Genomic DNA, 22,982 nt, shown 5'->3' with positions numbered 1-22,982 from the left:
CCATTCCCTACTAAATTCTAAGTACTCTGTTTCAAAACTAAACTCTACCAAATTAAATCTAAATTCTCTTCCTCAAAACTAAATCCTACACTTATAAAATTAAAATCTTTTTCCCTAGGAGATAATTTATATATTTTATAAATTACTTAGTATATCTTAATAAAATACTTTTTTTTGCTGGTACACTTCTATTTAGTTATAAAATGCTAAAAAATAGAGTGTTAATCAATAAATAGAGAATATATAGTGTGATTTGTAGAAAAATATCATTTGTTAGGTTTATTTGTACTTATGTAATTGGCAAATTATATTTCAAAACATAATTTATATTCATATAATGTGTCTATATTTTATATATGAGCATATGCTTAAGATATAAGATATTTAATAAATAATATTAAAGTGAAAGATTAATTTTGAAATCAAAGTATTCAAAATGATTTTAAAATCGTTATTGAAATGCTTAAACGGTGTCATGATAGTTGAAGAAGTATGCAATTTTACATAAAGGCACAGGAGAAACACTCTGCATTCAAATGTTTAGTCCGTCGTTTGAACATTCGAATGCACATGGGGAGTATTCGAACGCAACCCGCAGACGTTCACACATACAAAGATTCATATTTGGCCGTTTAGCGTGTTCACAAAAGTCTACAAAAGTCTCACTTTATCATATTTGTAGCATTTAATTCAAGCATCATAGAATTGTTTTAGTGTCAACATTTGGGCAACTCGTTAAGGGCTCGAGAGCATTAATTGATGGACGTGTAATTAAGACTCCAAGATTTAGGTTAGAGCCTACGCAATAACTAACTAACGCACACTAAAATTTAATCTAGATTAGTGCGTTGTTAAGCATGCCTTAATTGGTCACCAACAAACGAAAGGATAAGAGGAAATCATTCTCGAAATCAATCCTCCCCTCTCCTAAAGCTAATCAAATAATGTAATTTCGAACCCAGTTTGGTTTGGGCAGCGCATGTGTAAAAGGATTAGAATGAGAGAATTGTGTGTTTCACTAAAATGAATCAAGTACATAAATAGGAGGAGATTACAACAATCTCTCCTATAATTAAGCTTGTCTATCCAACATATTAGAATAGTGTTGCTATATACAAGGAAAGTAAATAACAAACAGATTAACCAAATCAATAATAATAGTAATAAAATTTGATTTTGAAATTTATTTCCTGATTTTGATATTTCTTTCCAATACTCCCCTTTAAGTTGGAACCAAATCTGATTTCAATATTTCTTTCCAACAAACACCATTCTTAAGTTGGAATCAAATATGTTTTCAATATTTTTTTCCAACACTCCCCCTCAAGTTAGAGAGTGGATATCCTACACGCCCAACTTGCGTACCATAGGTATAAATATTTCCTTTCCCAAAGGTTTAGTTAACAAATCTGTCAATTGATTTGCTGAGCCAATATGCTTGGTAATTATTGAACTATCTTGAATCTTGTCTCGAATCTAGTGACAGTCCATTTCTATGTGCCTTGTGCGTTCATGAAAGATTGGGTTTGCTGCTATATGGAGAGCAGCCTTGTTGTCACAATATAAGGAAGCAGGTCCATGGTGAATAAGGCCTAAGTCTCCTAATAGGCACCGAAGCCATGTTAACTCACAGTAAGCTCCTGTCATTGCGCGGTATTCCGCTTCGGCTGAAGATAATGATACAGTTTTCTGTCATTTTGATTTCCATGAAATTAGTGAGGACCCAAGGAACACATAATACCCTGTAGTGGACAGTCTAGTGAGAGGACAACCTCCCCAATCTGAATCACAGTAGGCCCGGAATTTCAAATCATTTTTTAAAGAAAAGAATAGACCTTGACCTGGAGCACCCTTTAGATATCGAACAACGCGTAAGGCCGCCTCCATATGATGTCTTCTAGGTTGATGCATGAATCTACTCAAGACATGAACAGAATAAGTGATATCAGGTCTTGAAACTGTCAAATATATCAGGCGGCCCACCAATCTTCTATATCTGCCTGGATCTTTAAGCAATTCATCTTTATCTGACAGTTTTAAGCCTCTTTCCATAGGAGTGTCCACTGGAGCAGCATTTAATAGACCTGCATCTTTGATTATTTCTAATGCATATTTTCTTTGTGACATAAAAAATCTCATTCCTAGATGTAGAGATTTTTAATCCTAGAAGATATTTCAACTCACCAAGGTCTTTAAGATTGAAATTTTTATGCAAATGCTTCTTGATGGCAGCAATACTGTTTGGATCATTTCTAGTGATCAAAATGTCGTTGACATAAATTAGGAGAATGGTAAAGGACTTGCCTTTCTTTTTGGTGAAGAGGGAGTAGTCGGCTCGTGATTGTATAAAGCCAGCGGAAGTGATGACAGAAGAAAACTTTGAAAACCACTAGGGGGAGGCTTGCTTCAATCTATAGAGCGATTTGTGTAGACAGCAGACGAGATGTTCCTCCCCCTATCTCCGAAGCCCTGGTGGTGGAGACATGTAAATTTCTTCAGTCAGGTCACCGTGGAGGAATGCATTGTGGACATCAAGCTGATGAAGTGGCCAGCCCCTGGCAGCAGCTAAGGCAAGAAGACAGCAAACAGAAATAATTTTTGCTGTGGGAGAGAAAGTCTCGTGGTAGTCGATGCCCTCCATTTGGGTGAATCCTTGAGCAACCAAGCGCGTCTTATGTCGCTCTATTGTGCTATCAGAGCGACGTTTGATCTTGTAAACCCACCGACATCCTATAGGTTTCTTGCCAGCCGGAAGAGATGTCAGACTCCATGTGTCGTTGGCAGCAAGAGCATCTAACTCAAGCTTCATTGCATCACGCCATTGAGGGTTGGTGATAGCTTCATTGTAAGAGGTCGGTTCTCGCTCTTGACTGATAGAAGCAATAAACGATTTGTGTGCAGGTGTATAGCGATGATAAGAAAGGTAATTGGTCAGTGGGTACCTTGTCCCTTTGCGCGAATCTGGAGAGGAGAAGGTGACTGGATCAGAGGGAGGATGCGTGACGGTAGAGCAGAGGTAATCGTTGAACCTCACAGGTGGATTAGATTGTCGAGTGGAGCGGCGGAGAGGAACATTGGTTGGTGGTGGTGGATCGGATGTTCCGGTAGAGGGAATGGTGGTAGTATGGCAAGGTGGTGGTGGCGGGGAGAAGGTTCATGGGTGAACAAATTTCAGGTGGTTGTATGTGTGATGGTGGTGGTAGAGTTGTGGTGGAGGGTGGTGAGGTGGGTGGGTTAGGTTCAAATGATGGTAATATGGTTGAGTTGGGTTCAAAAGAATGGTCATATGGGCTTATGGGACTTGCATCATCTCCCTTTGATGGGCTTGTTGTTTGGATCAAAAGAAAGGGTAGAGAATAGGTATTATTTGGAGAATAAGGAAAAATATCTTCTTTAAAATGGACATCTCTACTTGTGAAAATTTTTTGTGTTAATAAATCAAAAAGTTTGTAACATTTTTGACCTATCGGGTATCCAATGAAAATGGAAGGTGTAGCTCGGTAGTCAAATTTATGAGAGGTATGAATGTTTGTGGCATAAGCCAAACAACCAAAAACTCGTAGATGGGAAAAAGTAGGAGATTTTGAGTAAAGAAGCTCAAATGGTGTCTTATCGGCTAAAATTGGGGAAGGTAGCCGATTAATGATATGAACAACAGTAAGAACACATTCTCCCCAAAATTGGAAAGGAAGATTAGCTTGAAATTTTAATGTTCTTGCTACTTGAAGAATGTGACGGTGTTTGCGTTCCACAACCCCATTTTGTTGAGGTGTGTATACGCAAGAATGTTGAAAAATAACACCGTTATCTTGAAAAAAAGAACGAAGAGAGATAAATTCGTCACCATTATCACTTCGAACAGTTTTGATGCGAGTTTCAAATTGAGTAGAAACATAACTGAAAAAACGTTTTAAAAGCAGTTGTGTTTCATCTTTATGTTGCATCAAAAATATCCAAGTAAAACGTGAAAAATCATCGGCAATGGTAAAAAAATAATGAGAACCAGAAAAGGAAGGATGTCGATAACGACCCCAAATATCACAATGAATAACATCAAATGATTTAATAGAGAAAATATTACTGACATTAAAAGGTAAACGGCTTTGTTTGGCAAGTGGACAAATAGAGCAAGATTTATTGAAATTAGCAGAAAAATTTTAAAAATTTCAATTTAATAGTCCACTAAAGCCTTGGTCTCTTAAAGGAAAGAGATCACTAAAGCCTTGGTCCATTGTATTAAATCAGTAGAGATTTAATATGGGTAGACTTATCTGAATTAATTTAATATAATAGTCGTGTATATTTAATGGTTGTGATTTATGCTCAAAGTTAGTTAAATACAAATTAGTCTCTCATGAATCATGATTGTTCAAAATGAATGTGATGGGAGCTAAGTAGATATGCATGATTAAATGCGAAAGGGAAAGAAGATAAGCATCACATTGTAGAGATGTGAAGCTTAATAAGACCTTTCAACTACTTGGTGGTGGTCACTTCTAAAGACTTTTTGCAAAAAGAAATACTTCAAATCAGAATCAAGCTAAATGGTTAAACTGTAATTTAGTAATTCTTAATCCCTATAAACATAATGGATACTGTTGTGCTTAATTGAGCCGGTTTGATTATCTAATTTTAGATAGTTTACTCTTAATTGTCTAACACTCGGTAGATATTGGAAGAGGACATTAGAGTCGGGCATTTACCACAATAAGGACAATTTACACTAAGGATAATTATAAAATATAAAAATTATTAGGTTAAGTTCGAAATAAATTATCGTGAAATTATTACATCTTGAATCATCTAATTTCGCTACGTGTTGAGTATTTGAGATCCTTCAACAGCATCCTAAACGGATAGAATTCCTCCGGCAATTTATCCAATTGAATTTTAAATCTTGTCAACTTTTTGAGTGTATCCATGAGACAAGTAGTTGCTTGTACGTTTTGTTTGCAGACCTTTCTGCACCACTCGACTGAACTTTTAGAGAATATGTAGATAAGTGAGAAAATACTTAGAAATTTTCTATAAATTTTATAGTCTAAGTGATCTGAGTGAGAAGGAAGGCATGGAGAAGAGCAAGAGAGCTCAGAGATGGTCTCTCTCCGGTATGACTGCTCTCGTCACCGGAGGCACCAAAGGGATTGGGTATTAATTATTATTTTGTTCCCCTTATTAATCTTATTATTGTTCTCCAGTGTTTATATGGTAACATTAATCTTGTAATCATTTACAAAAGACTAAGATTAAAGAGCTTGCAGGCATGCTATAGTTGAAGAGCTAGCAGGGCTTGGAGCAGTAGTTCATACTTGTTCACGGAGTGAAGCAGAGCTGAACAAATGTTTGCAAAAATGGGCAGATATGGATCTCCTTGTAACTGGATCCGTTTGCGATGTCTCCTCTCGAGCTGAGAGAGAGAGATTAATGGAGCGGGTCAGTTCTATTTTCCAAGGGAAGCTCACTATCTTGGTAAGTCAGAAAAAGTCATAGAAATTATATATTTGATTTTTATAAATTTAATCCATCCATTTCGCTTTCAGTGGGCAAGTACCATGTTGATGAATTAAATTAATAATAACTGTAAATAACTTAATATAATTGAGTAATTAACTAAAATTAAAGGACAAACTATGATTTTTTAATTCTTAGAGAAGTGAGAGTGTTGAACTCTGGAGACTAATACAATATAAATTTCTTTAACATATCAAGTACAATTCCATTAGTGATAAATTAAGAGTATTTTAGATTTTTTAATTATTAACTGTTTAAAAGTAATAAAATATTTTTTATTTCGTTAGCTTCAGTTATGTGAAAATTACGTAGTAATAATTTTTTTTTGAGATATTAAAATTAAAATATAAGGTGAAATGAAAAATATCCATACCGTACTACTGTATGTGAATGATAATAGTATTTAAATTTCTCAAAGTGTTCTTAGAAATCCTTATTTATTTCAATACCATTACTGGACTGAACTTGCAAATTTTGGTATTTGAGAAAAGAAGCTTCTCGTAATACTTTGCATCTTTGCAGATTAATAACGCAGGAACGTCCATTGCAAAACCGACTCTGGATTGTACTGCCGAAGAATACTCCTACTTAATGTCTACTAATTTGGAGTCTTCCTTCCATTTGAGCCAAATGGCTCACCCTCTTCTCAAGGCATCAGGGAGAGGAAGCATTGTGTTTATCTCCTCAATTGCAGGGGTGATGGCTTTCAAAAATTTATCTATTTACTCAGCAACCAAGGGTAGATAAATAACTATTAATAACAAAGTTATATATATATTTTTTAATGAAATAAGATTAGCATAAATTTATAAATCTTAACTTTGTGGTATTATATCAGGAGCACTTAATCAACTTACAAAGAACCTCGCGTGCGAATGGGCAAATGATAGCATTCGAACAAACTGCATAGCACCAGGTCCCATCGCAACCTCGTTATTGAAGTCGGTAAGATTTCTCATTAAAATTAAATATGTTTTGCTTCATTCTACTCTCTTAAAATTTTAATTAAATTACATTATAAGCTTTATTAATAGAGACAATAGAATAACTTTATAGCATTGTTTCTGTTAAATAAATAAATATTCAAAAAATCCAAAGTAGAGGGGCCTGAAATGTATCTAATTGTATAAATAAATATTCTATGATAATTTACTTTAATTTAACAGGTGTGTAATAACGAGGAGCTCCTAGCAAAATCAGTGTCACGTATTCCTTTAAGACGCGTGGGTGAGCCAGAGGAGGTGGCACCTCTCACGGCTTTTCTTTGCATGCCGGTTGCTTCCTATATTAATGGTCAGATCATTTGCGTTGATGGAGGTCGAGTCGTTTATGACTCTTAAACGAAGAATAAGTGCAAGTTAATAATAGAGTTAACTTTAAATTTTTAAATAAATGTTCGAGTGGGTCATTCATTCATTGGACACTATTACTCATCAATAACATTTCGTATGTCCCTTTTACTCTCTTGTTTTATAGGCCAATGCATTGATCACATTACATAATTGTCACTCAATTATTATTAAAATATTATAATAGCCACTGCATTCTTTAATATAATATAATTGCCACTATCATATCATCTCGTTAGTTAAATCTAACTAATTGTTGTTAAAAAGCTACAACAAGATAAGAAAAAAGATACTTTTTATAAAATATGTTCCCTTTCTTAACTATATATTAAGAATATTCGGTCATATTCTACCTAAAACAATTCTAAAAGAGCCGAAGGACTCCAGTGGCAACCATAATATTCTATAAATATAATGGAAACTATAATATTTAAAAAAAAAATTGGTTAGTAATTATGTAAGAAAAAGTTCAAATATAAATTAAAACTTACATTTTTGGCCCTTCATATATTCCAAATGGCAAAAAAAATTTAAAATACTATGTTATTTTCTTTAACTCCTTTATAATAAAATCTTTCGCCTAAATCCTCGTTGCGTCTTCTACGCCTCCTCGTTCAATCACTCTCGTCGCCTTTACTTCTTCTACTGATCTCCTTATTGAAAGAGAAGAGAGAAGAGAGAAGAGAGAAGAGAGAAGAGAGAAGAGAGGAGAGGTTATTAGGAAGTATACCAAACAACTCTGGTTATAAGAAAATTTGTATGTCCAAGGTGGAATAACACCAAAAGAGCATACGGTAAACTGAAAGAATATCATTCTTAACAACTTAAGTTTTTGAATTAATTAATATAATTAAATAATTATCCATTAATAAAATTTCTACACTCGGGTGTGGGCGGTGGTTTTTTCTTTCTGGGAGTGGAATTCGTGTCAGCTGTTTGCTTTCTAAGTAGTAATAATAATATTATTTTATTAAAGTAATATTGAATAGAAAGGTCCCAAATTTGATTGATAGACCGCAGTAGGTGAGAAATTATGCTGTTGACCTTTTGGGCGCCACTTGGACACTAGTTGGAAAAATGATTGCTATTCTAGAGGCTAAGTAGAGTTATAAGTTTGAGATGGAGACGAAGTAGGAGATGGAGACGGAGACGGAGATGGAGATGGAGACGGAGACGATGACAGAGGAGAAGAGGATGGAGAAGAGCAGCAGAGCTCAGAGATGGTCTCTTGCTGGCACGACGGCTCTCGTCACCGGAGGTTCCAAAGGAATCGGGTAATTTTTCCCTAATTAATAAAGTGCAAAGTAATATATGTTACGAACTAGATCCCCTTCAATCTAAACATAAGTAAATTATAAAAATTTAAATAGTGACTATAATTTTATATCAATAGGATGTCTGAATAAAAATATATACTTAAAATACTAAAGCAATATTAATACGGGATGAAATGGTCAATATTCAATGTTTGTGGCTACAAGATAAAAGGTAAAATTAGAATTTTCAATTTAGATATACTCATTGGAAAATGAACGACTATGATTAATTCATTTATACTCCTATAATTTTATTATTTATAAATCGAGTTCTATAATTTAACAAATAAATCGAGTTTTATAATTTAATAAATATACGCAAAGAAAATATTATTCGATTAGATTTAAACTAATACCGTAAGAATATTATGTTAATTAAAAATATTTTATTTTAAAAAGACCTAAAATTCGCTTAGTATAAGTTATCTTTAGTTTAATTGGGTTGAGTTTATTTTGGTTGGGCTGAGATTGTATATGCCTTAGTTGAGAATATTTTTATAATTTTCTTAGTATAAATAATTTAATATAGATATTTGATTAAATTTAGCTAACGTATATAATAGCAATGTGTTTTCTACGCTAAAATTATAGGACTTGATTTATAAATAATAAAAATATAAAAAATCTTTAAAAAAAAATAGAAGAGCTAAGTCTAAATGAAAAACAAATGTAGTTTATTAAATATGCTAAACTTAAACTAAAAAAAAAGAGAGGCTAGTTTAGGCCTAGTTATATATATATATATATTCATAACTACTAGATTTTTGATTTAATTGTTTAAAGTTTGGACTTGGTCAAGACTCGAGCTTGACTCAATTTGAGCTGAGTCAGCATAGTAGAAGCCTCTCGTATTTAACACATTTGTAGGTGTCCATAGCAATAGTAATCTTATTTTTATTTACAAGGACTAAGATTAAAAACCTTACAGGTATGCTATAGTTGAAGAGCTAGCAGGATTTGGAGCAACAGTTCATACTTGTTCACGGAACGAAGCAGAGCTCAACAAATGTTTGCAGAAATGGGCAGATATGAATCTTGTTGTAACTGGATCAGTTTGTGATATCTCCTCTCGAGCTGAGAGAGAGAAATTAATGGAGAAGGTCGGTTCCATCTTCCAAGGGAAGCTCACTATCTTGGTAAGTTATTAAATGTCGTGGGAATGTATTAAAAATATCATATGTTTTACTTTTATTATTATTCACACCCTCCCATTGTAGAAGTTTATCAATTCAATCCATGCATTTTCCTTCCCGTGGCAATAACTTAAATATCACTGAGTTAAAAAGTGAACTAGAATTAGAGACAAATTATGATTTTTTTTTTTAACAAGTGAAAATTTAACAACATAAGCTCCATCAGTGCTCTTTTAGATCTTTTTAGATATATTTTAATTATCAATGTCTAGAAGTAATAAAAAATTCTATATTTCTTTAGCTTAAGTTATGTGAAAATTAAGTCATAGTATTTTTCTTGAGGTGTTATAATTTAAATGTAAAGTGCTGTATGTGAATGACAATAAAAGAAAATAGCAGGGTGTTGTTATTATTTAAATTTCTCAAAATGTTGTTAGAAATCCTTACTTATTTCATTACTACTGCTGGACTTTGTTGGTATTTTAAAAAAGAAGCAGCTCGTAATACTTTGCATCTTTGTAGATTAATAATGCAGGAACGTCCTTTGCAAAACCAACTCTGGATTGTACTGCCGAAGAATACTCCTACTTAATGGCTACTAATTTGGAGTCTTCCTTCCATTTGAGCCAAATGGCTCACCCTCTTCTCAAGGCATCAGGAAAAGGGAGCATTGTGTTTATCTCCTCAATTGCAGGGGTGGTAGCTATCAACAATTTATCTATTTACTCAGCAACCAAGGGTAGTAGATAAATAACTAATAGTAGCGTAGTTGTATTTTTTTTTTAATTATGAAACAATATTAGCACAAATTTATTAGTCCCAATTTTGTGATATTATATCAGGAGCGCTTAATCAACTCACGAAGAATCTTGCATGTGAGTGGGCAAAGGATGGCATTCGAACAAACTGTATAGCACCGGGTCCGATCACAACTCCGTTAATGAAGTCGGTAAGATTTCTCGTTAAGATTGAATATATTTTGCTTCATTCTACCCTCTTAAATTTTAAATTTTAAATTAAACTATGATTACAAGTATTATTAATAGAGATAATAGAATAACTTAATAGTTTTACTTTTGTTAAATAAATAAATATTTAAAGAGAGAGTTTATAGTAGCTTTGATACTTGGTGATACCCCAAAAAGAATGTTCCGAGGGTAAAATAGTTTTATCCTAACTTTCTAATTTTTAACATAGCAGGTGCTTGAAAATGTGGAGTACAAATCAAAGGAAGTGTCACGTATTCCTTTGGGGCGTGTGGGTGAGCCAGAGGAGGTGGCACCTCTGACGGCTTTTCTTTGCATGCCGGTTTCTTCTTACATAAATGGTCAAGTTATTTATGTCGATGGAGGTCGAACAATCTATGACTCTTAGAAATAAGTAATATGTATAACCAAATGCAGACTTCATTTTGAGAGGGGAGCCCAATATCATATTAATTATAAACTTTGTATCGTTGAGCTATTTATAAGCATAAATAACTAATAAATGCCGATTTCTTCTTACATGAATGGTCAAATTATTTATGTAGTCAGAGGTGGAACCATTTATGACTCTTAGAAATAAGTAAATATGCATATAGGCAAATGCAGACTTCATTTTGAGAGGGGAGCCCAATATCATATTAATTATAAACTTCGTATTGCATAAGCTACAGTGAAGCTTATCCAAATCCTAAATCTCGTGCACCTGCACTCGATTTTGATTTTAATTTTTTTTTAAAATTTTTGGATGTTACATCTACTACTCAACAGATAAAATTATTTTTAGAAAAAAGAATTTTAAAACTTAGTGTTTATTGTTAATATTCCACGTCACTTTTAGAGCAACTACAACCAGGCTCTAAAGCTAACTCTAAATTTGGAGCTAGCAACAGTGGAGCTTTAAATTTGGAGTCCTGCTCCATTTGTCATTTCAACCTTTTGAAAATACTAAAATTATCTAATAATTATTATTTTCAATAATTTTAATTCTATTTGTATTTTTTATTAAATAATTTAGTTAGTTAAACTGAGTATATAATTAGTTTTACTAATCGGTTTTTAACAAAAATAAACCATTGAAAATGTCTTATCGAGAATTTTAAAATGAGTCTAATATTAAATTATTTTTGAGTTAATTTAAATTTATATTTTATTATTATTTATAAAATTGAGTTTAATAAATTACGTGTCATAAAATATAATTACTCAAAATTATTTTCCAATGTAATTTTGATATTTTTAGTTAATGACATGTAATGCTTATTTCGATGTTTATTTCGTGTAATGTAATTTCGATGCGTTTAATTATAAATTTAGTAATTTAAAATTACTTCCAAAACTATTGAATATTAGTCTTATTTTAAAGATCTCGATGAGAGTTTTCTAACAATATATTTTTTTATTAAAAAATAATAACACTAAGATGACATATTAAATAATTTAAAATATGTAATATAATAATATATATTATATTATTATTTTAATAAATATGAAAGTCGGTGCGTTGGAGTGCATCGAGCTCTTGCTCCATTTCTCGCTCCATATTTGTAGCCTTTGTGGTTAAAGATCTCTTAGTCACATCTCTTGGGCGAATATATGGACTAGGCTTAGATTTAAGTAATGTTTTGGTTAAAATCGTGCCTATGATTTAGGTGTTTAGAAACAAACAGCATAGCACCAGCTCTCGTCACAACCCTACTAATAAACTCAGTAACATTTCTTATTAAGATTAAATATATTTTACTTCATCTATCCTCTTAAATTTTAAATTAAACTAGGATTGCAAGTATTATAAATAGAGATAATAGAATAACTTAATAGCGTTGCTTCTGTTAAATTAAAAAATAAATAAAGAGAGAATTTTTGGTAGCTTTTACTCTTTCTGATACCAACCAAAAAATGATGTTTAGAGGGTATTCTAGTTTTTATCCAAAGTAGAGAAGTTGAATTATATTTAACCCTGTAAATAAATATTCTATGTCAATTTAAACTTTTTAAACATCAACCCACTGTCAATTTAAATCCATCACATTACGGCTTTTCTTTACATGCTAATTTCTTTTTATATAAATGGTCAAGTCATTTGCGTCGAGCCAACTCTTAAAAATAAGTAATACTAATTAAGGCAGGTGTGTTGAAGAAGTTCGAGGTATTTATAATTCCTAAATAAATAATACATGCAAAATGATAATATATGTTATTGAAACTTACATTTTTGACCTTACTCTATCCGTTTAATTAAGTGGTATTACTTATGACTAAAAATATTTTTTAAAAATAATTAGTGTAAATAAATTGCAATTTTAAAAATAAGATATCTATTTTCAGGACAAAGTCATTAAGAGTTGGGCATCTATTACAGTAAGGATAATTTACACTAAGGGTAATTAAGAAATATAAGAATTATTAGGTTAAGTTAGAAACAATTTCTCTGAATCTTCACATCTTAAATCAGCTAATTGCGTCACGTAATGAGAATTTGAGATCCATCAACATCATCCCAAACCGATTGGATTCCTCTTGTCAAATGTTAGAACAGTCAGCTTGAATTTTAGATCTTGTCAAATGTTTGAATATATCCATGAGATCAGCAGTTGGTGACAGATTTTGTTTGCTAACCATTTTGCACCACTGACTGAACTTGGAAAGAAAAGTGGGAAAAACTTGAAAAGCTTGTAGAAAAGTGGGACAGAACTTAGAAACGTACTATAAATTTTAGAAGCTAGGTGGAAGACGAAGGAGGAGGAAGCCATGGAAAAGAACAACAGAGCTCAGAGATGGTCTCTTGCCGGCATGACTGCTCTCGTCACAGGAGGCACCAAAGGAATCGGGTATTCTTTGTTTTTTTTTTCTTTCTTTCTTTGTACCCCTTATTAATTTTGTTATCATTGTCAAGTGTTCATAGCAACGTTAATCTTGTAATCATTTATAAAGGACTAAGATTAAAGAGCTTGCAGGCATGCTATAGTTGAAGAGCTAGCAGGATTTGGAGCTACAGTTCATACTTGTTCACGGAACGAAGCAGAGCTGAAGAAATGTTTGCAGGAATGGGCAGATATGAATCTTGTTGTAACTGGATCAGTTTGCGATGTCTCCTCTCGAGCTGAGAGAGAGAGATTAATGGAGAGGGTCAGTTCCATTTTCCAGGGGAAGCTCACTATACTAGTAAGTTCTTGGGTTGTTAAAACTTCTTATATATTTAGATACTGTTACTAGACTCAATTTGCAAATTAGTTATAACAAGAGTGGCTCATTAAAACTTTGCCTTTCAATTTGTAGATTAATAACGCAGGAACTGGCATTGTAAAACCGACTCTGGATTGTACTGCCGAAGAATACTCCTACTTAATGGCTACTAATTTGGAGTCTTCCTTCCATTTGAGCCAAATGGCTCACCCTCTTCTCAAGGCATCAGGAAAAGGGAGCATTGTGTTTATCTCCTCAATTGCAGGGTTGAAGGGTTTCAAAAATATGTCCATCTACTCAGCAACCAAGGGTAGATAAATAACTATAAGGCAAATTTGCATATAATACTTTATTTTTTAATGAAATTATAGTTTACTGTCTATATTTTTACTACTTATAAATCAAGCTATATGATTTAGTAAAATACGTGTAAAAAATATTTTAGATTGGATTTAAACTAACATTATGAGAAGATTTCATTAGGTATAAATATTTTATTTTTAAAATGACTAAAATGCTCTTAGTATGACTTTGTTGAGGATATTTTTATAATTTATAGTACAATTAACGTAACACAGAGGTTTGGTTAAGTTTAATTGACAGATCTAACAATATAGTGTTTTTTTGTACATATTTAATAAATTATATGGCTCAATTTGTAAATAGTAAAAATATAAGTTGTAAATTATAATTTCGTTAAAAAACATAGTGTTATATGCAAATTTTCCTAACTACTGATAGCATAGTTTTAATTTTTTTTATATATGAAACAAGATTAGCACAAATTTATTAGTTCTATATTTATAATTATATCAGGAGGACTAAATCAACTCACAAAGAACCTCGCATGCGAGTGGGCAAATGATAGTATTCGAACAAACTGCATAGCACCAGGTCCCATCACAACCCCCCTATTGAAGTCGGTAAGATTTCTCATTAAGATTAAATATATTTTGCTTCATTCAACTATCTTAAATTTTTAATCTACATTACAAGTACTATTAATAGAGACAATAGAATAACTTAATAGCATTGCTTCTATTAAATAAATAAGTAAGTACTCAAAGAGAAAGTTCATGGTAGCTTTGACTCTTTGTGATGCCAACAAAAAGAAACGATGTTAAGAGGATACAATAGTTTTTATCAAAAGTAGAGTAGTTGAATTGTATTTAACCTTGTAAAAAAAATATTCTACGTGAATTTAAACTTTCTAACTTTAATTCATTCAGGTGGTACTTCTTAATGAAGAGCTCAAAGCGAAAGAAGTGTTACGTATTCCTCTAAGACGTGTGGGTGAGCCGGAAGAGGTGGCGCCTCTCACGGCTTTTCTTTGCATGCCAGTTTCTTCTTATATAAATGGTCAAGTTATTTGTGTTGATGGAGGTCGAACCATTTATGACTCCTAGAAATTAGTAATACTTGTGAGATGACGTAGTTGTAAACTGTGCATGATTGGTCAAGCTATTTATAACTTCTAAATAAATAATACAAGCTAGGTCATCACATATGTTAGAGTGAGACAGAATAAAATTATTTTTTTTAAACTTACATTTTAGACCTTCATACAATCCAATGCCCCTCTAAATTTTAAATAGCTGTCGTTATTTTCTCTTTTTGACTTTTTTTTTATAAAGGATTTTTTTCATATGTATACATAATAAAAATCTACCATCTTCCCATATGTTAACTAGCTATCAGGCTTGACTAGCGGCTCGGGCTCCACTCGACTGAAGGTCGAGTCCGGCTTGGCTCGGTCAGAGCTGATCCGAGCCCGAGCCGTTGTAACAGGCTCGAAATTAATACCAAGCCGAGCCTGAGCTGGAGTGGGCTCTCTCAGGGTCGGCTAGATAAGCTCGATAGCCTGACTAGTTATAACTAAAGACACGTGGCATAAAGAAATATTGCCACGTGTCCATCACTAACCCATACGCTCACCATCCATCACCCTCACCTATCCCACCCTCACCCATCACGTCACGCACCCCGTCACGTCACCTTCCCCATCCTCACCCATCAGGCCATCACCCTCAAGTCCCTCACCCACCCTACCCTCACCTTCACCCTCACCCTCATCCACCCGATCACCACTCTTAGCCTCACCCCAAGCGCCGTCACCTCCTCCCTTTCCGTCGAGCTCCATCAACAAGCCACCACCACAGCACCACATCCTCCTCTCCGTCGGCCTCGTCCTCGTCCACTCCGTCGGCTTCCTCCTCCACCTTCATTCACCATCTCCTCGTCGTCGCCTCCTCCTCTATCTGTCTCCAACTCTGACAAGCCGCCATCCACGCAGGCACCGCCTCATCCTCTAATCGAGCCCGAGTTAGGCTCGGTTCGAGTTGAGCTGAGCCGAGCCTGAGCAAAATTCGGTTCATTCAAACTCAGCTCGTTTACACCCCTAGTGTTAACTTGCCAATATTCATTGCACATTTTGCCCTAATGCCCCGCTGCAATATTTATATCAATGGGTATTATATGGTACAAACAACTCTAGTTATAGAGAAACTTTTTATGTCCAATGCGGAGTAATTAGCACTAATGACATTAGTGACTAGTAACACAAGTTAAACTATAAGAGAATTTTAGAAAACACACCCTATATTTTTTTTCTATTTTTTTTAACATTTTGTATTTGAATATTTTGTAACACAACCTCTTTTCTTTCCTATAATTTTTAAATAATATTCTAAAATTATTTTGACTAACTAACATTAATCTTGTTATATATATAACTTTATTGGTCAAATTACTAAAATAATCTTAATTTATTTTATCTAATCCACGCTGGCCAAATCAAAATCGTCTTCCCGAGAATTAAACACTCTTCCCCAAAACTAAACCATACCGTACTAAATTCTAAGTCCTCTGTTTCAAAACTGAACTCTACCAAATTAAATCAAAATTCTTTTTCTCAAAACTAAATCCTACACTGTTAAAATTAAAATCTTCTTCCTAGGAGATAATTTAGATATTTTATAAATTACTTAGTATATTTTAATATAATACTTTTTTTGTTGATACTTTTTTATTTAGTTATAAATGCTCAAAAATAGAGTGTTAATCAACAAATAGAGAATATATAATTTGTGATTTGTACAATTTTCAAACTAGAAAGAATATCATTTGTTAGGTTTATTTGTGCTTATGTAATTAGCAAATTGTATTTCAAAATATTATTTATATTAATATAATGTGTCTAGATTTTATGTATGAGCATATGTACAAAATATGAGGTATTTAATGAAGAATATTAAAATATAAGATTAATTTTAAAATCAAAGTATTCGAAATGATTTTAGAATCGTTATTGAAGTGCTTAAATGGTGTCATAATGGTTGAAAAAGTACGTAATTTTACCTAAAGGCACAAGAAAAAGCACTCTGTATTCAACTGTTTAGTTTGTCATTTGAACAGGGCGTTAGAATGCACTTGGCGCGTTCGAACGCAACCCGCCGACGTACACACATACAGAGGTAGCATTCACATATACAAAGGTTCATATTTGACCCTTCACGCATGTTCATACTTCAAGTTATCATGTTCGAACACAATTAAACTGCAATCGAACACACCGACGTAATTTGCAATTTCTAGAGTTATATGAGACATGTTTTGAATATGATAACTTGAAATGTGAACAAGCTGTGAACGATCAAATATGAACATTTGTATGTGTGAACACTATATCTGTATGTGTTCTAACCCTAGATTAGGGCTGTCAGGCTTGACGAGCAGCTCGGGCTCGGCTCGGGTGAAGCTCGGGTGAAGCTCGAGTCCGGCTCGGCTCGATCAGAGCTGAGCCGAGCCCGAGCCATTATAATAGGCTCGAAATTAATATCGAGCCGAGCCTGAGCTAGAGCCGGCTCGCTCAGGCTCGGCTCGATAGGCTCGATAGCCTGAGTCCCTATGACTAAGGACACGTGGCATAAGGAAATATTGCCACGTTTCCTTCACTAACTCATTCTCACCCGTAACCTACCTCAACATTCATCATCCTCACCTACCCCACCCTCACCTACCCCACCCTCATTAATTACTTCACATTTCCCATCACATCACCTTCCCCATCATCAATTCCCCCACCCTCACCTTCACTCTCACCCTCATCCACCCGATCACCTTCATTCTTCCCTCCCCGTCGGTCTCCATCGGCAACGACGGCAAACCACCACCACGGCGCCACACCTTCCTCCGTCGTCGGCCTCCTCCTCCTCCTCCTCCGTCGTCGGCCTCCTCCTCCGTCGTCGGCCTCCTCCTCCTCCTCCTCCTCCTCCTCCGTCGTCGGCCTCCTCCATTCGTCTCCGACTCCTTCGGCAAGCCGCCGCCCACGTCACCACCGCCCACGTCACCACCGCCTTATCCTCTAATCGAGCTCGAGCTTTGCTCGGGCTCGGCTCGAGCTCGGTTAGGCTCAGCTCGAGCTCGGCTCGGGTTGAGCTGAGCCGAGCCTGAGCAACATTGTGAGGCTCGAAACTAATTTCGAGCCGAGCCTGAGCTAGAGCCGGCTCGCTCAGGCTCGGCTCGTTTACACCCCTACCCTAGATTGAGTACCGCCAATTATTAATCTGGATATCACCATTTGGAGGCTATTGAAGATCAATTCTTAATTTTAGACAGAACATGTTGAATCATTCTCATCCATCTACATCCGATTTGTGAAAAACTACGTTTTGAGAGTCACCGAGACGAAAAAATCAACTTCAATGGTCACTGAGGTTTGAAAACCTATCACGAAAAGTAGTGTTTTGCAGTGTCTAACGAGCAAGGTCGGTACAGATTGAGTCGTGGGGATCGACGGGTGATCTATATGCTTCTTGTTAACTATTATAGGTTTTAGTGATTGATTTAGATCTGAGTTTGGATCCGTACTTTTTTTACCCAGTCGTGGGTTTTTCCAAGTAAAAACTTTTGTATTTTGCGATCGTCTTTTTCAAGCTTTATTTTTCGCATATTATTATCGATAACGTGTGATAGATCTCATATTTAAGAGCGTTTCTTACTTTTTCAATTAGTATAAGAGCATACCTAAAGATTGACGTAAATCTTAATTTTTTTCATCATTTATTAGAAAAAATATTAATACATCACTCACATTGTTATGTACATATATTTTTATTAAAGGATATGATATACATTATTAGTCGGTTATCAAACAACATCAAATTTTAAGTTATTTGATTATTTAGCATAATATTAGAGTCTAATATTAGTCTTACCATTTGAACATTATCTCAATGGCAATTTTGTGATGATAATTACTCTTATATGGATCGACTTTTAGTAATTATAACTTTAAAAATGGATACTACATCTAGACCTCTTGAACTGCAATTCGTTTCCATATACATCTTAATTTATTTTTCACGACATATTAACCCCCATAATTAGTGAAAACCTCTTACATACCCACTATGTTAGTTATCCGCTAAATATTTTTATTAAAAGCTAATGTGCGAATATTACATGATCAATTTTATGTCATGGAAAGATTATTTTACTCTAAAAAAAGGCATGACACCTTTTTTAAGGGAAAAAATAGAGAAGCTTTTAGATTAATTTTCACGAGCACAAAATGCTCCCTAAAACACGATCTAATGAATGAAGACTAAATACTAAATAAATTCAGAAAAAAGGAAAAACTTTGCTAAGACTTTAAAAGAAGAAAAGAATTCAGAGATCCTAATAATAATTCATACGGTAGAGTTCATGTGAGAAAGACAGAAGAAGAAGTCATGAGAGTTGGGCATCTACTAAAATAAGGGCAATTTACCCTAAGGGTGATTATGAACTATATCAACTATTAGGTTAAGTTAATTAGAAATAAATTCTCGCGAAATTACATTTTAAATCATTTGATTTCTTTATGTATTGAGATCCATCAACATCATTCCAAACTGGTAGGACTCCTCTCGTTATAACATTCAGCTTGAATTTTATTTCTGGTCAAAGCGGCTGGTCGTTGGTTTTGTTTGCTGACGATTTTGCACGACTCGACTGAACTTAGAAAATTTGTAGAAATGTGGGAAAACTTGGAAAAGTTTGTAGAAAAGTGGGACAAAACTTAGAAACGTACTATAAATTTTAGAGGCTAGGTAGAATAAAGTTACAGACAAAGAAGGAGGAGGAAGCCATGGAAAAGAACAGCAGAGCTCAGAGATGGTCTCTTGCCGGCATGACGGCTCTCGTCACCGGAGGCACCAAAGGAATCGGGTATTTTATTTTTCTTCTTTTTCTTTTGTCCCCCTCATTAATCTTATTATCATTCACAAGTGTTCATAGCAACATTAATCTTGTAATCGTTTATAAAAGACTAAGAGAAAAGAGATTGCAGGCATGCTATAGTTGAAGAGTTAGCAGGGCTTGGAGCTTCAGTCCACACTTGTTCACGGAACGAAGCAGAGCTGAAGAAATGTTTGCAGGAATGGGCAGATATGAATCTTGTTGTAACTGGATCAGTTTGCGATGTCTCCTCTCGAGCTGAGAGAGAGAGATTAATGGAGAGGGTCAGTTCCATTTTTCAAGGGAAACTCACTATCCTAGTAAGTTCTCGGGTTATTAAAACTTCTTACATATTTAGATACTGTTACTAGACTCAATTTGCAAATTAGTTATAACAAGAGTGGCTCATTAAAACTTTGCCTCTCAATTTGTAGATTAATAACGCAGGAACTGGCATTGTAAAACCGGCTCTGGATTGTACTGCCGAAGAATACTCCTACTTAATGGCTACTAATTTGGAGTCTTCCTTCCATTTGAGCCAAATGGCTCACCCTCTTCTCAAGGCATCAGGAAAAGGGAGCATTGTGTTTATCTCCTCAATTGCAGGGTTGAAGGGTTTCAAAAATATGTCCATTTACTCAGCAACCAAGGGTAGATAAATAACTATAAGGCAAATTTGCATATAATACTTTATTTTTTAATGAAATTATAGTTTAGTGTCTATATTTTTACTACTTATAAATCAAGCTATATGATTTAGTAAAATACGTGTAAAAAATATTTTGGATTAGATTTGAACTAACATTATGACAAGATTTCATTACATATAAATATTTTATTTCTAAAATACTCTTAATATGACTTGATTGAGGATATTTTTATAATTTATAGTACAATTAACGTAACTTAGAGGTTTGATTAAGTTCAACCGACAGATCTAGTAACATGGTGTTTTTTTTTTTACATATTTAATAAATTATATGGCTCAATTTGTAAATAGTAAAAATATAAATTGTAAATTATAATTTCGTTAAAAAACATAGTGTTATATGCAAATTTTCCTAACTACTGATAGCATAGTTTTATTTATTTTTTTATATGAAACAAGATTAGCACGAATTTATTAGTTCTATATTTATAATTATATCAGGAGGACTAAATCAACTCACAAAGAACCTCGCATGCGAGTGGGCAAATGATAGTATTCGAACAAACTGCATAGCACCAGGTCCCATCACAACCCCCCTATTGAAGTCGGTAAGATTTCTCATTAAGATTAAATATATTTTGCTTCATTCTACTATCTTAAATTTTTAATCTACATTACAAGTACTATTAATAGAGACAATAGAATAACTTAATAGCATTGCTTCTATTAAATAAATAAGTAAGTACTCAAAGAGAAAATTCATGGTAGCTTTGACTCTTTGTGATGCCAACAAAAAGAAATGATGTTAAGAGGATACAATAGTTTTTATCCAAAGTAGAGTAGTTGAATTATATTTAACCTTGCAAATAAATATTGTATGTGAATTTAAACTTTCTAACTTTAATCCAGGAGGTATTTCCTAACGAAGAGATCAAAGCGAAAGCAGTGTTACGTATTCCTTTGAGGCGTGTGGGTGAGCCGGAAGAAGTGGCGTCTCTCACAGCTTTTCTTTACATGCCAGTTTCTTCTTATATAAATGGTCAAGTTATTTGTGTTGACGGAGGTCTAACCATTTATGACTCCTAGAAATTAGTAATAGGTGTAAGATGATGTAGTTGTAAACTGTGCTTGATTGGTTAACTCTTCTGCGTAGATAAAGGTCGAGCTATTTGTAACTTCTAAATAAATAATACGAGCTAGGTCATCATGTATGTTAGAGTGAAACCCAATTCAAATTCTGTCTCTAGTGATGATCGATGCAGATATAATGATATTTGATATGATGCAGAATAAAATTATTTTTTAAAAACTTACATTTTAGACCTTTATACAATCCAATGCCCCTCTAAAATCTACCATCTTCCCATGTGTTTACATGCCAATATTCATTGCACATTTTGCCCTAATGCCCCACTGCAATATTTATATCAATGGTTATTATATGGTACAAACAACTCTAGTTATAGAGAAACTTTTTATGTCCAATGCGGAAGTAATTAGCACTAATGACATTAGTGACCAGTAACACAAGTTAAACTATAAGAGAATTCTAGAAACCACATCCTATATTTTTTTTTTCTATATTTTTATTAACATTCTGTATTCGAATATTTTGTAACATGACCTCTTTTCTATAATTTTTAAATAATGTTCTGATATTATTTTGACTAACTAATATTAATCCTATTACATATATATAACTTTATTGATGAAATTACTAAAATATTCTTAATTTTTTTTATCTAATCCACGCTAGCCAAATCAAAATTGTCTTCCCCAAAATTAAACAAACTCTTATCCAAAACTAAACCATTCCCTACTAAATTCTAAGTACTCTGTTTCAAAACTAAACTCTACCAAATTAAATCTAAATTCTCTTCCTCAAAACTAAATCCTACACTTATAAAATTAAAATCTTTTTCCCTAGGAGATAATTTATATATTTTATAAATTACTTAGTATATCTTAATAAAATACTTTTTTTTGCTGGTACACTTCTATTTAGTTATAAAATGCTAAAAAATAGAGTGTTAATCAATAAATAGAGAATATATAGTGTGATTTGTAGAAAAATATCATTTGTTAGGTTTATTTGTACTTATGTAATTGGCAAATTATATTTCAAAACATAATTTATATTCATATAATGTGTCTATATTTTATATATGAGCATATGCTTAAGATATAAGATATTTAATAAATAATATTAAAGTGAAAGATTAATTTTGAAATCAAAGTATTCAAAATGATTTTAAAATCGTTATTGAAATGCTTAAACGGTGTCATGATAGTTGAAGAAGTATGCAATTTTACATAAAGGCACAGGAGAAACACTCTGCATTCAAATGTTTAGTCCGTCGTTTGAACATTCGAATGCACATGGGGAGTATTCGAACGCAACCCGCAGACGTTCACACATACAAAGATTCATATTTGGCCGTTTAGCGTGTTCACAAAAGTCTACAAAAGTCTCACTTTATCATATTTGTAGCATTTAATTCAAGCATCATAGAATTGTTTTAGTGTCAACATTTGGGCAACTCGTTAAGGGCTCGAGAGCATTAATTGATGGACGTGTAATTAAGACTCCAAGATTTAGGTTAGAGCCTACGCAATAACTAACTAACGCACACTAA

General features: G+C 33.6%; 3 protein-coding genes across 5 annotated transcripts; all 3 read left to right on the top strand.

The window, feature by feature from the left end:
- Positions 1-4,955: 4,955 nt before the first annotated feature.
- Positions 4,956-6,971, top strand: LOC140761149 (tropinone reductase homolog At1g07440-like). 2 transcript variants are annotated; one of them, XM_073098354.1, is made up of 5 exons: positions 4,956-5,148; positions 5,262-5,469; positions 6,034-6,250; positions 6,350-6,427; positions 6,678-6,820. In XM_073098354.1, exons 1-5 carry the CDS (start codon positions 5,069-5,071, stop codon positions 6,683-6,685), a joined length of 591 nt encoding a protein of 196 aa, XP_072954455.1. In that variant the 5' UTR covers positions 4,956-5,068; the 3' UTR covers positions 6,686-6,820. The 2 variants fall into 2 exon arrangements, with proteins under 2 accessions (XP_072954455.1, XP_072954454.1); XM_073098353.1 differs by having other exon boundaries at positions 4,959-5,148; positions 6,350-6,456; positions 6,678-6,971.
- An 867-nt stretch (positions 6,972-7,838) lies between these two features.
- LOC140761147 (noroxomaritidine/norcraugsodine reductase-like) lies at positions 7,839-10,814 on the top strand. 2 transcript variants are annotated; one of them, XM_073098349.1, is made up of 5 exons: positions 7,839-8,134; positions 9,105-9,312; positions 9,832-10,048; positions 10,152-10,258; positions 10,507-10,814. In XM_073098349.1, the coding sequence occupies exons 1-5, from the start codon at positions 7,998-8,000 to the stop codon at positions 10,681-10,683; spliced, it is 846 nt and encodes a 281-aa protein (XP_072954450.1). In that variant the 5' UTR covers positions 7,839-7,997; the 3' UTR covers positions 10,684-10,814. The 2 variants fall into 2 exon arrangements, with proteins under 2 accessions (XP_072954450.1, XP_072954451.1); XM_073098350.1 differs by having other exon boundaries at positions 7,846-8,134; positions 10,510-10,814.
- A 1,064-nt stretch (positions 10,815-11,878) lies between these two features.
- LOC140761150 (tropinone reductase 1-like) lies at positions 11,879-21,557 on the top strand. The gene is made up of 11 exons (XM_073098355.1): positions 11,879-13,123; positions 13,250-13,457; positions 13,572-13,788; positions 14,295-14,401; positions 14,708-14,861; positions 17,192-17,195; positions 19,635-19,688; positions 19,810-20,017; positions 20,132-20,348; positions 20,848-20,954; positions 21,256-21,557. The coding sequence occupies exons 1-11, from the start codon at positions 13,044-13,046 to the stop codon at positions 21,430-21,432; spliced, it is 1,533 nt and encodes a 510-aa protein (XP_072954456.1). The 5' UTR covers positions 11,879-13,043; the 3' UTR covers positions 21,433-21,557.
- Positions 21,558-22,982: the final 1,425 nt, after the last annotated feature.

The sequence above is a fragment of the Typha angustifolia genome, chromosome 6 (genome assembly GCF_048772165.1).
Source record: "Typha angustifolia cultivar Huaian chromosome 6, ASM4877216v1, whole genome shotgun sequence".
Taxonomy (NCBI): domain Eukaryota; kingdom Viridiplantae; phylum Streptophyta; class Magnoliopsida; order Poales; family Typhaceae; genus Typha; species Typha angustifolia.
This window is presented reverse-complemented; position numbering and strand designations above follow the sequence as displayed.